Source organism: Hemitrygon akajei, chromosome 5 (assembly GCF_048418815.1).
Source record: "Hemitrygon akajei chromosome 5, sHemAka1.3, whole genome shotgun sequence".
NCBI classification, from domain to species: Eukaryota; Metazoa; Chordata; class Chondrichthyes; order Myliobatiformes; family Dasyatidae; genus Hemitrygon; species Hemitrygon akajei.
Genome location: NC_133128.1, coordinates 132,961,031 through 132,973,875, shown reverse-complemented (window position 1 = coordinate 132,973,875; position 12,845 = coordinate 132,961,031). Strand labels below are relative to the sequence as shown.

General features: G+C 47.9%; 1 protein-coding gene across 1 annotated transcript in view; it reads left to right on the top strand.

Annotated features, from left to right (window-relative positions):
* Positions 1-6,430, top strand: part of LOC140728184 (neuropilin-2-like) — a 113,014-nt gene extending 106,584 nt beyond the window's left edge. The window contains exons 16-17 of the mRNA XM_073046524.1: positions 1,653-1,724; positions 2,803-6,430. Coding sequence (XP_072902625.1) covers positions 1,653-1,724; positions 2,803-3,107 — 377 coding nt within the window. The 3' untranslated portion in view covers positions 3,108-6,430. The remainder of the gene's footprint in view (positions 1-1,652; positions 1,725-2,802) is intronic.
* Positions 6,431-12,845: the final 6,415 nt, after the last annotated feature.

The window sequence follows — 12,845 nt, the reverse complement described above, 5'->3', positions numbered from 1 at the left end:
GCAAATATATCAGCCCTGATGGAATGGTGGGGCAGACTTGATGGACCAAATAGCCTAATTCTCCTATGTTTTATGGTCTCATTCACCATGTGAGAGAATCCCTGCACTGCCTAACCCTCCTGTGAATTCTCCCCATACCCCTGCCAAGGCATCTCCTTAAAAGTGTTGCACTCAGGGCTCAGTAGACCATCTGAGAATTAACAAAGTTACTTATTCCCTCTTGGGTCCTCTGCATTCATGATTACTGAACCCTGTTCATGCACAGCCTGGAAATTTGCTTCCAACATCTTTACCCTCAGGAGTTCTCAGATGAATTTTACTTTCCAGTGTTATTACTCGGACTTCGAACAAGAAGATTACATTGAACGAGCCTACAACTTTAACAGTCACTGGAGCTTCTGGGAAAGCGTCAATGGTCTGAGAAAAATATCATGCAAGCTCACTTGACCTAGGGCACAGTGGGATTACGTTACCCAGTTCTTTGTAAAATGTATGTTTGACATATCATAAACTGATTGGTCCCTTCCTCTCAAGAGCCCCCACAAAACTTGTTTCTTCTACTGCACGTCAACATAGAAGCCCCAGTATCCCAAATCTGCACTGGTTATATTGGCAGTCACTAAAACAGAATGTGGAATACTGATCGGACCGAGACCTGTACTCTCTCCAAGAACTGTTTGTAACAACACACAGATCCTTCCCAGGTTGCGGCAGGTTCCATTCCTGAGATCGGCTCGTAACCCAAACAGTTCACAAGTCAGAAATGCAGCCGCAGAGAGAGCTCCCACAAGGCAGAAGATGTGCAGCCCTGCAGTATCTAGCAGACTCTTCTTGTCGGTCTCCCAAGCACTTGATCGTGCCTATCTTGGGAACTATAAGGGAAGGAGTTGTCCTCATTGTGGTCATGAAAGATGTAGAATCAAGGTAGGTGGGTGAAATGGAAACTATAATCAGTGAAAGGGGCTCCATGTCAGGTGTTGGCAAGTAGGGGAGGGGCTGTATTCCATTGGCCAGTGAAACTAAACTACATATGAGGCCAAATGTGAATTGTTGTGGTGGTGATTGTGGAGTCTCCGGGAGATTAGGGCCAACCAATGAAATGGATTAAGGAAGTGTAATGGAGAATCCGTTATGAATGGAGGAAGAGGAGAGAAAAGGGCTGCTAGCAAAGGCCGAAGATGGATAAGGAAGCACTTGGCACAGTGAAAGGTTCTGAAGCCACTATCACCCTGATCTTGGAATTATCCTCACGTACACCACCTTAACACTTTGGAAAATTAAGATGGATTCCAGGGCTTGACGTTGTGAATTATAAGGGAAGGTGTTACCCTCATTCTGGTCAGGAAGCTGCTGAGAGATGCGGAATCAGAGTGGATAGGTGGAATAGAAACTATAATCCATTAGGTCAGTGAGAGAGGTTCCACAGTCTGAGTGGAGGTGGAGTGAAAGACTCTACTAAACACAGCAAATGTACATTTTTTTCATTTGATTTGAGTGAGCCGCCAGTCTGTGAATTTATCAGCTTTCATAAACCTTCAGTGACTATAAATTGATCTAGAATAAATGCCACTCTAGATGTTACCTGTGTGGAGGTGTTTGTATGACCCAGCCCACACCTGATATAATATTCTACCTTGCTCTTTGTGTTACAGCGAAAGAAATAATCTCTGTGGATGGCGACGGCATGCTGTTTGAGCCCGGTGAGGAAGCTGACTCCAAGGAAGGTAAAATCCCATCTCAAGACACCATTTCCACGTTTCCAAGGACTATTTAAAGAATAAAAGTAGATGCTGTGATCACTGTAGTTTGATCACTGAGCTGCAACCATTACCGACACAAAAATTAGGCCCAGTGAAGATGGCTGTGGAGACTGAGTCACTGAGCACGTTGCAGAGGGGAGTTTAGAGATACAAAGGGAATTGAGGGATATACAGTTAGTTAAGGAAAGTGGCATTGATCTTAGTGAATAGTAGGGAAGACCAGAAAAGTCAAATGTTGGCCTTTGTAGCAAGAGGAAATGAATACTGGAATACTCTAGCTGTATAGCGCCATTGACAGGAAGGATGTCTTTGGTCTGGAGGGAGAGCAGCAAAAGTTGGTCGGACTGATTCCTGGGATGGCAGGAAAAGCACATGAAGAGAGATTGAGATGATTAGGCTTATTTTTAGAGTTTAGAAAAATGACAAGGGTCTGGGTAGACCAGCTGTGGTATGGTGGTGTAGTCCAGATGCAGGGGGTCAAAACCTGAGAATACAGGGCAGATGAGTTAGGAGCGAAACGAGGAGAATTTCTTCACCCACTGAATGGTGGTCCTGTGGGACACTCTACCCCAGGAGGAAGCTGAGATCAAAGTATTCAATGCATTCAAGGAGGGGGGTCTAATGGATAAAGAGATCAAGGGGTAGGAGAGAAGGGAAGGACATTTGGACGATCAGCCAGGATTGGAAGGGCTGAATAGACTACTCATGTTCCTAATTTATATGATTCTATTTCTCACCTTCTCTATACAAAAAGATAATTAGAGAATATACATTCAGGTAAGGTTGCGGTTAGTGTAATGCTATTACAGTACCAGCGTTCCAGATTTAATTCCCGCTGCTCTCTGTTTGTACGTTCTCTCCATGACCATGTGGGTTTCCTTAGGGTGCTCCAGCTTCCTGCCATGTTTCAAAGACGTAAGGGTTAGTAGGTTAATTGGTGATATGGGTGGAATTGGGCAAGCGGGCGTGTTGGGCTGGAAAAGGCCTGTTGCCAAGCTGTATCTCTAAATAAAAACACAATGCTACTCCTGCTGCATTACAGATGGGCCCGATGGAGACGCAAGTACGATGCTGCCCTCCAATGGGATGTCAGTCACCCCGAAGTCCGGAAGGGACAAGAACTGGCTCTACTCTCTCGACCCGATCCTGGTTACCATCATCGTGATGAGCTCGGTGGGGGTCCTGCTCGGGGCAGTCTGTGCCGGGCTCCTGCTGTACTGCACCTGCTCCTACGCTGGCCTCTCCAGCCGGAGCTCGACCACGCTGGAGAACTACAACTTCGAACTGTATGACGGGATCAAGCACAAGGTGAAGATGAACCAACAGAAGCGCTGCTCAGAGGCCTGATCACCCCAGGACTACTCCATCATCAATAACTTGGAACCCATGAACCAGAGGGTGCAGTGTGTAAAAGACCTGCCTTTCAATCGTAACCATTTACATTCTGATGTGCCCAGAACCACTACATTCCACCCCCTCCCACTCCCCCCCCCCATTGAATGTGGGGTCTATTTAATTACCACTTGGTCAGCACTAAAGAGCCTTAACTTGACTATTTTCCCATGGATATGAGCCATCGTTACTGCCTTGACTGTGATCTTTGGGATGATATAAGGGTGCACCTGTTGCAGAGACACTGGCGAGATGAATTCTGATCCGTGCTGCAAAAGGAAGTCTGTGTCTTTCACATGGGCCGCGAGGTTTGGCCTACTGTGCCATGTAACTTTCTCACGTTCCGATTCCCTGCTTCACTGTTCCCGAGCCAACAGCCGATGCCCGCAATGCCTTGGTGGGCAGTCCGAACCGGAAGATGGTTCCAGGTGGCCTTCACCTCAGGCCCGGCAGACCAGAATGTACCCTCGAGGTCTGCAGCTCCGGGGTCGGCAGCGTGAAGTGTCTTCAACCACTTAAGCAGCTTAAAAGAAAATTGTGGACTATATGCAGAGTGCCTTTAGACAAGTGTGATCTATTAGCTTTGGCAAAATAGTTTTGACATCCCTCCTGTCTGTGACAGAAGAGTGTTTTATTGGACACTGCCTTGAGGTCTGTGCAGTGCCTGATCAGAGGATTTTATCTATTATTATTTAATATACAGTGCATTAACATCCCAGATAGGGTTTTTGTCTGCTTTGGGAGGGGAGGATGGTGGCTGGATGGTGGGGGGGGGGGGGTTGCAAATAATTCTTTTGGGGCTTGTTCATATGGATCAGAGATGGGAAGAAACATTTGGACCACAAAGAGTTCGAATTCACAGATTTTGAAAAGCTCTGGTCAGAGCTGACTGTCAGAATTCACTGGCCTTCTTCACAAAGTGGGCACCCTATTCATCACCAGAGAACAGCCTCAAACTCAGGTAGCCAGTAGGACAATTTAAGAAAAGCGAGAAGAACTGCTGGCTTCTGTAAGACTGGTCTGTAAAAGTTCTACAAGTCTGGGTTCAAATGAGGCTTTTTGGGAGTTTACAAAGGTCCTTGGCTGCATAGGTTCAAATGAGCCATCAGCCTGCAGTTATAATGTTGGATTTGTACTTTGTTTGGGTACAATGATGCTGGCCGTCTCTTCGCACTTGGGGTTCAGCAGAATCCTGCTACTCACCCTCTTCGCTAGCCTTCCCCCCCTCCCCTCCCACCCCCCCCCTACAAAAAGGCTGTGGTGTCCAGGCCCACAGACACTGCCAACTCCTTGGCTACCAGTGGCCCAGGCAACTCCATGATCTGTGAAAGCCACCAGAAGGTCACTCAGTGATACGGAAGCCAAATCTGGTGCAGCTGGAACTAGGAACACTTGTTGCTCATCCCCACTTCCCCTTGCCAAGCGACTGGTGAGCCATCTTCGCTTTTGGGCCCAAGTTGTGGGGGTGCTCTCACTCGGCTGTTACCTTGGAAAGTCTGGGACCTTTGACCAGTGAGGATGAATGGACGGTGATTTATTACCAAGTCAGGCTGATGCAGGTACTAGAGAGGGGCTTGAAGCAGCTGCCTTTGTCCTTCTAGCTGGTTGTGGGGAGATGACCTTCTGGCTCTGTGAGATCAACCAGGGAGCGTAACAGTAGGCAGCAGGCCAAGGAGTAAACCCGGCCTCTGTGTAGTGTACCAAACCCCTTTGCGAGGTTGCCATCTTTCCCATCAGAGGGAGACTGGAACAAAAAGTCACCCAGACCTCAACTCTCCCCACCTCAGAGGTTTATTTCCACAGGACAGTGCACGTGAAGATCCAGTCTCCTTCTTACGTGGAGATTCAGAGGAAGTTACAATGTCGGAGGAGATTTTTGGCCAAACTGTTCCATGTGCACAGACATTATCAGCAAGGTCGGGGGGTGGGGGGGTGAGGTACGCCACTTTCTATGGAATACACTTTGTTTTATAGAGTGTCCATCTTGCACAAGCTCATTCATGAGAGCATGTACAGTGTTATGCCTGTGACACACCCATGGTGCACAATTTATACCTGAAGTGGGCTTTCATGTCGATTACCCATTACTTATGAACACAACCAGCACACTGTCTCCAATGGTATGGTCTGTATGGTGCTCATTCCCACCACATGACCTCTCTGAACCTTGAGGCCAGCTCCACAAAACCCGCTCAAAGCAAACAGCCGTGGAAAAATGCAGGTCATCACATTGTCACGGTGTCTTGTTGCTTAACAAGCAAGAAGTCCCATATCCTCCGACTTGTCTGAGGACCCACTAAACAGAGGACTGGTCTGCCCTCACTGAATTACATTCCACCATTCCCTACAAGACGAGGAAATCTGCAGATGCTGGAAATTCAAGCAACACATGCAAAATGCTGGTGGAACGCAGCAGGCCAGGCAGCATCTATAGGAAGAAGTACAGTCGACGTTTCGGGCTGAGACCCTTCGTCAGGACTTAATACGTCCTGACGAAGAGTCTCGGCCCGAAACGTCAACCGTTCTCTACAAGGGTTTGCCCTGGTGAGCTGGAACAGTGAAATGCCGTTTAGGGAATGTTCTATGTACATGAGGGACAAAGGGATAGGGAGAAGTGGATTGGATGAGATGACATAAAGTGGGAGCTCAATTGTAATTTCAACCATGACACTAATCTGTTGGGCCACATTGAGTGTTGTTGTGATGTAAGTGCTATGTATTTCTACCATTTCCAGTGTGGCACTGTGTGTATATTTTTTATGATGCCATTTTTATATTCAAGCTGGATTATACACCCGCACATAAATCGTAGCTGTGATGACAGTCATGTGTGTGAGAGAGAGTGAGTGTGTGTGTGTACATGCGTCAGTGCACACCTATGCGTGAGTGTGCAGACAGTCGCGTGAGTGTTCACGTGCTTCCCCAGCAGTCCAGCAGACACTGTACAGATGGAGGTGCGGGTGGGATTGTCACAGCCAGCCCCTACCCTGCAGGCGAGGAGTCTTGGCCTCGGCAAGGGATTTGCATTAAGCTGGTCTTATCTTAGTTCCAGTACCGACTGGTGGGGAAGGACAGTCATGACTGGAGTTCAGTGCTGGAGGTACTCATGTCACCTAGTCTCCTGTGACGATGTTTGCCTTGTAGATTTGAAATACTGTCTTAATAAAGTCATTGTAATGGAACAGCTACTTCACAAGCTGAATACATTACTGATGAGATATTTCCGTATGATAAATGCCTCAATAAAAAAAGTCATCATAAAAAAGTAGAAATGAGAAGCTTTGCACATTCGTGTTTTTTTTACATCGAGTGTTATTGCATGAAAAATTAGTAACTTTTCCAGTATTCACATCCCATTACACTTACACATATCAACCTTTCTATAACTCAGCATTGGTCTTCAAACACTCTAGACTCTGAGTAATCATGGAAGATTCAAGCCTGCCCTTTCCCACACACACTGATACACAGAGCCCAGTGCGGGACAGATGCTGAACGAGTGAGTGCTGCCTCGTTGGAGGAGCCACTAAACAAAGGACCGGCCTGCTCTCTCAGAATCGTATTCCACCATTTTCTACAAGAGTTTGCCTTGGTGACCAGGCATATACCAATGAATAAATCAAAATTTTTAAAGAAAATTTGGTCTCCATCACTGAGGGAGCTTTTGTCCAAATCATTCAAGAGCTGAGGGCTTTGTAGGGAGAGCCAGCATTTAGTTGCCCTGGAGAAGGTGGTGGTGGCTGTCTTGTAGTCCAGGTGTGGGTGTTTGGGAGGGAGTTCGGTGAAGGGTACAATTCCGAGTAAGGACGGTGTCTGGCTTGAAGGGCAACGTCCAGATGCTGCTGTTCCCTTGCTTTTGCTGCCCTTGTCCTAGGTAGTGAGTCTGGAAGGTGATGTCTAAGAAGTCGGGGCTACTTGATACAGTGCATGTGTCGATGGTACAAACGGCTGCTACTGTGCTTCGGTGGTGGAGGGAGTGAATGTCTCCGGATCACGTGCCTATTAGCAGGGCTGCTATGTCCTTCATCGGGTGTCGAGCTTCTTGAAGATTTAGGTGAGTGGAGGGTTTTCCATCCCACTCCCGACTTGAGCGTTGTAGACGTTCTGCAGGCTTTGCCGACTTTGACTCTCACAGCCGGCTGGCACGTTTACCACATTCCACCTCAACCGACAGCATGTGACCCTGGGCAGGGGCAGTATTCCCAGCACCCTGAAGGTGGCAATGGGCAGGGGGTGGGGGGGTAAGGAAGGCAGAGCAGGAATGGCTTCAAACAAGGTGGAAGAGAGAGAACCAAACAGCAGAAGCCAGGAAGGGATGTCTGACTGGCTTCCAAACAAGTCCTCTTTCAATTCTGACCCTGTGGCTTTTGGAGTTGGGTGGCAACTGTACCTTCAGCTGCCAAGGCCCTGACTTTTCTATTACAGTGGAACATCGAACAGTACAGTACAGGAACAGGCCCTTCAGCCCAATGTGTTGTGCCCCACTAATTAAAACTAGCAATTAAATGCCTAACTAAAGTAATCCCCTGTGCCTACACAATGTCCCTATCTCTCTGCACATTCATGTGCCTGTCTAAGAGGCTTTTAAATGTCACTACTGTACCTGTCCCTACCACCAGCCCTGCTGGAACTTGCCCCTCTCTGTGTAAATCGACTCACCCTGCACATCTCTTTTGAACTTGCCCCTCACTTTGTGCAGGCTCCCTAGCATTAGGTATTTCAATCCTGGGGAAAGCACACTGGCTGTCCACTCTATCCATGCTCCTCTATCAGGCCAGAGAGAACAACACAAGTTTGTCCAGCCTCTCCTCATAGTACATCCTCGAAGCCAGCCGACATCCTAGTAACCATTTTCTGAGCTCCTGCGATAGGGCTACCACAATTAGATGCAACACTCCAGATGCAGCCTAATCAGTTTTATAAAGCTGCAACTTAACCCCCCGTCTGTCTCCTGAAATCAATTCCTTGACTAATGAAGCATACAATGTGCTTTCTTTTAAAATCAGCCTTTCAACCTACTTCCAAGTTCATTTTTCCACTCTGCGGGAGCTATGGGCTTGAAATTCCTTCCCCCTGCCTCTCTTCCATTCTACCTTATACCCCATTACCTCTGACCTTCAAGATAAAATCAATCCTTTTTAACAAATCAAGAGATTCTGCAGACACTGGAAATCCAAAGCAACACACGCAAAACACTGGAGAAACTCAGCAGGTCAGGCAGCATCTGTGGAAGAGGAGAAAAACAGTTGACATTTCGGGCCGAGACCCTTCGTCAGGACTGGACAGGAAGGGGGAATAAGCCAGAATAAGAAGATGGGGGGAGGGAAGGGGAAGAAGTACAAGCTGGCAGGCGATAGGTGAAACCAGGTGAGGGGGAAGATGGGTGGCTAGGAGCAGGGTGGATGAAGTGAGAAGCTGGGAGGTGATAGGTAGGAGAGGTAAAGGCTGAAGGAGGAGGAATCTGATAGGTGAGCGGACCACGGGAGAAAGGGAAGGATGAGAGGCTCCAGAGGGAGGTGATGGGCAGCTGAGGATAAGAATGGGGAATGGAAAATGGCCTTATTGTGACAGAAGCGGAAGTCATGGACTGACGTATCAGAATGGCAGTGGGAAGTACAATTAAAATGGATGGCCATTGGGAAAGCCTGTCTTTTGTGGGGACCGAGTGAAGGAGCTCAACGAATGGTTCCCCAAAGCCCACATCACCTGTCTAAGTACATCCTAATGCAGCTCAGGATCAAATTTCTTCCAAGAGGAACCTTGGGATGGTTAACCACATGCAGAGGTGCTGCATGAATGCAAGTTATTGTCAAGAGCAGTGTGAAGCTCGCACATTTGCAAATTAGGAAGGAGGGTCGGGAACACCCGGGTAATCTATCCTGAAATGTGCTACAAGGTAACTATTTTCCAGAGGACTAAGAACGCTGGATCCACATGCCATTACTCGAGATGTTCTTCTACATGGGGAAGGCTCTAATGAAGCAAAAGAAGATTGAAAAGATAATCTTGTGGCTAGAAATGAGCAGTACAAGGTGTAGTGGAAAAATAAACGAGGAAGGTTTGATTCAGTGTGTAGGAGGGATGAATCTCAAAGCCAAACTTTCCTCTATTCATAAACAAGGTCAGTGTCCTCAGTCTAATTGAAACGCCTCCGTATTGCAGCGCTGGAGAAATCAATTCTGGACTGTCCCGGAAGGCTGTCATTTGCCAGATCATTAATAAGCTGAGAGCATGTAACAAAGCCAAGTGGTCAGACTGAGCAGCCTTCAGAATTATTCTGTTTCACACTCATTAAAGTCACACCATGGTCATTGTGAAGCTGCCAGTGGTGTTATTTAATGGCTTGAGTCAACTGGGGGCTTTGGAGAAAGGGGTAGAAAGTGTCAACCAGTCCAACTGTTGTGCCAGGCCCTTCACTCGTTAGTCCTTGTGTCTTGCTTCAAGGGCAAACTCTAGAAGAGACACAATACATGGAGTAATGCAAGAGGTTCTGCAGATGCTACAAATCCACATTAACACCCACAGAATGCTGGAGGAACTCAGCAGGCCAGGCAGTATCTATGGAGTGGAATAAATAGTTTCGGATCGAGACCCTTCGCCAGGATCATGTGTGCAACATGGAGTAACAGTTGAATTTAGCCCATTGTAAACCTAAACAAAAATTCTTGGGCTATAAATTGACATAGCTATAGGTCCAGCACGGTAGTGTAACGATTTACAGCGCCAGTGCCTCGGTTCAATTCCTGCCACCGTCTGTGAGAAGTTTGCACGCCCTCCCTGTGACCATGCTGGTTTCCTCCGGGTGCTTTGGTTTCCTCCTGCATTCTGAAGAGGGGCGGGTTAGTAGGGGTAGTTGGTCATATGGATTGGATTGGGCATCATCGGCTCATGATCTCTAGAATAAAATAAAATACCTGTGGGCCCTTGAGATGGTGGGGTGTGTACTTCTGCACTCTTGAGCTGGTAGTTTTGAGTAGTGGAGGTGCTGTTCCAGCAATTCAGCCTAAAGGCAATTTGGAGAAGGGCAAAAAGCTTCCAACACAGAACGGAGGGAGCTATAGGAACAGAACTTGAGTTAAGTCCACAACTGGAGTGAACCAGTTTTTAGATGGAACTGAAGGTTACACGTAGGTTAAGAAGCACTATTGGATAGAAAAAATAGTGTACTTAGAGCAGCAGGTAAAGAGGGGAGAACGCTGAGCCTGGTCAATAGTGGTAGTACGATCACTCGAGTTGAGTGCGATATTCTCCTAAATGGTTATTCCATTAATAGAGAATATCTATGTGTGACTTTGTTTAATGGGAGGGGAAGCCACCACATGGCTGTAGACAGATCAGGGTCAGGGTCCAATCAACACGTACAAACAAGCTGGAGGAACTCAACAGGTCGGGCAGCATCTGTTGAAACGAGCAGTCAACGTTTTGGGCCGAGACCCTTCATCAGGACTGAAGGAGGGGGCAGGGGCCCTATAAAGAAGGTGGGGGGAGGGTGGAAGGTACCAGGTGAAAAACCAATCAGAGGAAAGATCAAGGGGTGGGGGAGGGGATAGGCAGGAAAGGTGAAGAAGGAATGTAAGGGGAAAGCACTATGGGTAGTAGAAGCAGGCAGAATCATGAGAGAGGTGATAGGCAGCTGGAAGAGGAGGCAGAGTGAAAGGGTCAGGGTCCAGTGGCATGGAGTGCAAGATGACTGGGTTGTGATGTGTCATCACCTTCCACCAGCTCCACCGATGAGATGATTGGTTGGATCACTCTTTGTCTGGAACCTTCGCCTTGACGTAACTGGCATGCATGACCCTACCAGGAGCTAAGCTCCAGATGGTATCACTCCTGGGATTTCAGGAACTCACAAGCCTCTTCACCACGACCAGACACCAAGCCTCAGAGATGACCTGGTTGGCGTGCGTTAGACAGAGACACCAACTCCTCTAGGGGAAGAGTCCAGCACAAAGGGTTCAAAACCTAAGCTGGGCAGTTCACTGTGGCGCCTTGAAGCACTTCTTCATGTTGGGGGGGGGGGGGGTGGTGGTGGTGGAAATGCAAAGCTCTTAAAGCAAAAAAACCGGGGACCAACGGATAACATAGGACCGAGCGCTACTTTTCCAGGATAAATCCTGAGCCACGGTGGGCGAAGTGGGTGGGGTCACAGGCCCAACCATGGCCAAGATTGAAAGGCAGCACAGGTTGGAAGGGCTGAGTGGCCGCCTCCTCTGTCAGTGTATCATACAGAGATACGGTAAGGAAATTCAGCCCATTGAGTCATGCCAACTTTCACCCAGCCATTTACACTAAGCCCGTTTTTATTTTCCCCACATTCCCATCAGCTCCTCCCAGGTTCCACAACTCACCTACACACTAGGGGCAATTGGCAGCATCCAATTAACTTACCAACCTGTACGTCTTTGAGACGTGGGAGGAAAGCAAGCACCGAAAAAATCAATGCGGTCACGGGGAGAACATGCAGACTCCACCCAGACAGAACTGGAGCCTTAATGCAATGAGGCAGCAACTCCACTAGTTGCACCACTGTGCCTATTCTGATCTGATGTTCGTACATCGCTAGATGGAAGGAACATTGTATCACAGGCCTGGGCTGCGGCAGGGGTAATGTGAGCTCTCCCCTCTCACTGCTTTCTCGTTCGAGTTCTAAAGCTCAGCTCAGCAGGTCTTGGCCAGTTACAGCCTCGGTTAAACATGGGAGAAACCCCCAAGGGCAGCAGGATTTCAAAGCTGTGCTAAAATCTTCCCGGCTGGATCCGCACTGCATTTCCCTTTCCGTCATCAACCAGCTCCTGCAGCCTCTCTGAACACTGCAACCAGTTTGATTGTAATCGCTGCCAAGCTCTGGGCTGCGTGCCGCACTGCAAGTACCTGGAGTGAGATTGTTCCACAGTCAGTGCCGGCACTGAGACAAGAAACCTACGTCCCATGGGCGTGGGCTGGATTGAGACACAGATGGTCGGAGGCAGGCCAGCCACTTCCCACCAGAAATCCTTGACTTTTGTTTCTTAACTAATGGAGTTTCAAGGATGGATCACACCCCCACCGACCATCACCACAGTTTTACAATGTATACTTTTGAATGCAAAGCAATCATCTGCTAGCCTTGCCGTCAGACCATGAGGAAAGCATTCCCATTGCCTCGTCTTTTGATTCCAACCCTTCCAGTTCTGGGTCTGTTTGTGAATTCAAACACCTAGAGTCATAGAGCACTATAAAAAGGCCCTTCAGCCCATCTAGTCCATACTGAACTATTATTCTGCCTAGTCCCATTGACCTGCCTCTGAGCCATATACTTATCCAAATTTCTCTCAAATGCTGAACTCGAACCCTTACCCACTACTTCTACTGGCAGCTCGACCCACCCGCTGAGTGAAGAAGTTCCCTCTCAGATTCCCCTTATTTTACCGATCACCCTTAACCCATGACCTCTAATTGTAGTCTCACCCAATGTCAGTGGAAAAAGCCTGCTTGCATTTACCCTACCTCTTCCTCTCATAATTCTGTAGTTCATAATTTGAACATCTTCTGTCAAATCAGCTGATAATGTTCAATTGTCTGAGGAAATTAACTCCAGTTTCTCCATGTTACTGAATCCTCCATTCCTCGGATCGTTCCAGTAACCTGTACCTTCTCCTTCTCCTGGTGCTGGCCAGCATCCTTTCTTAAGTAGGGTTCATAAAATTGGGGCAG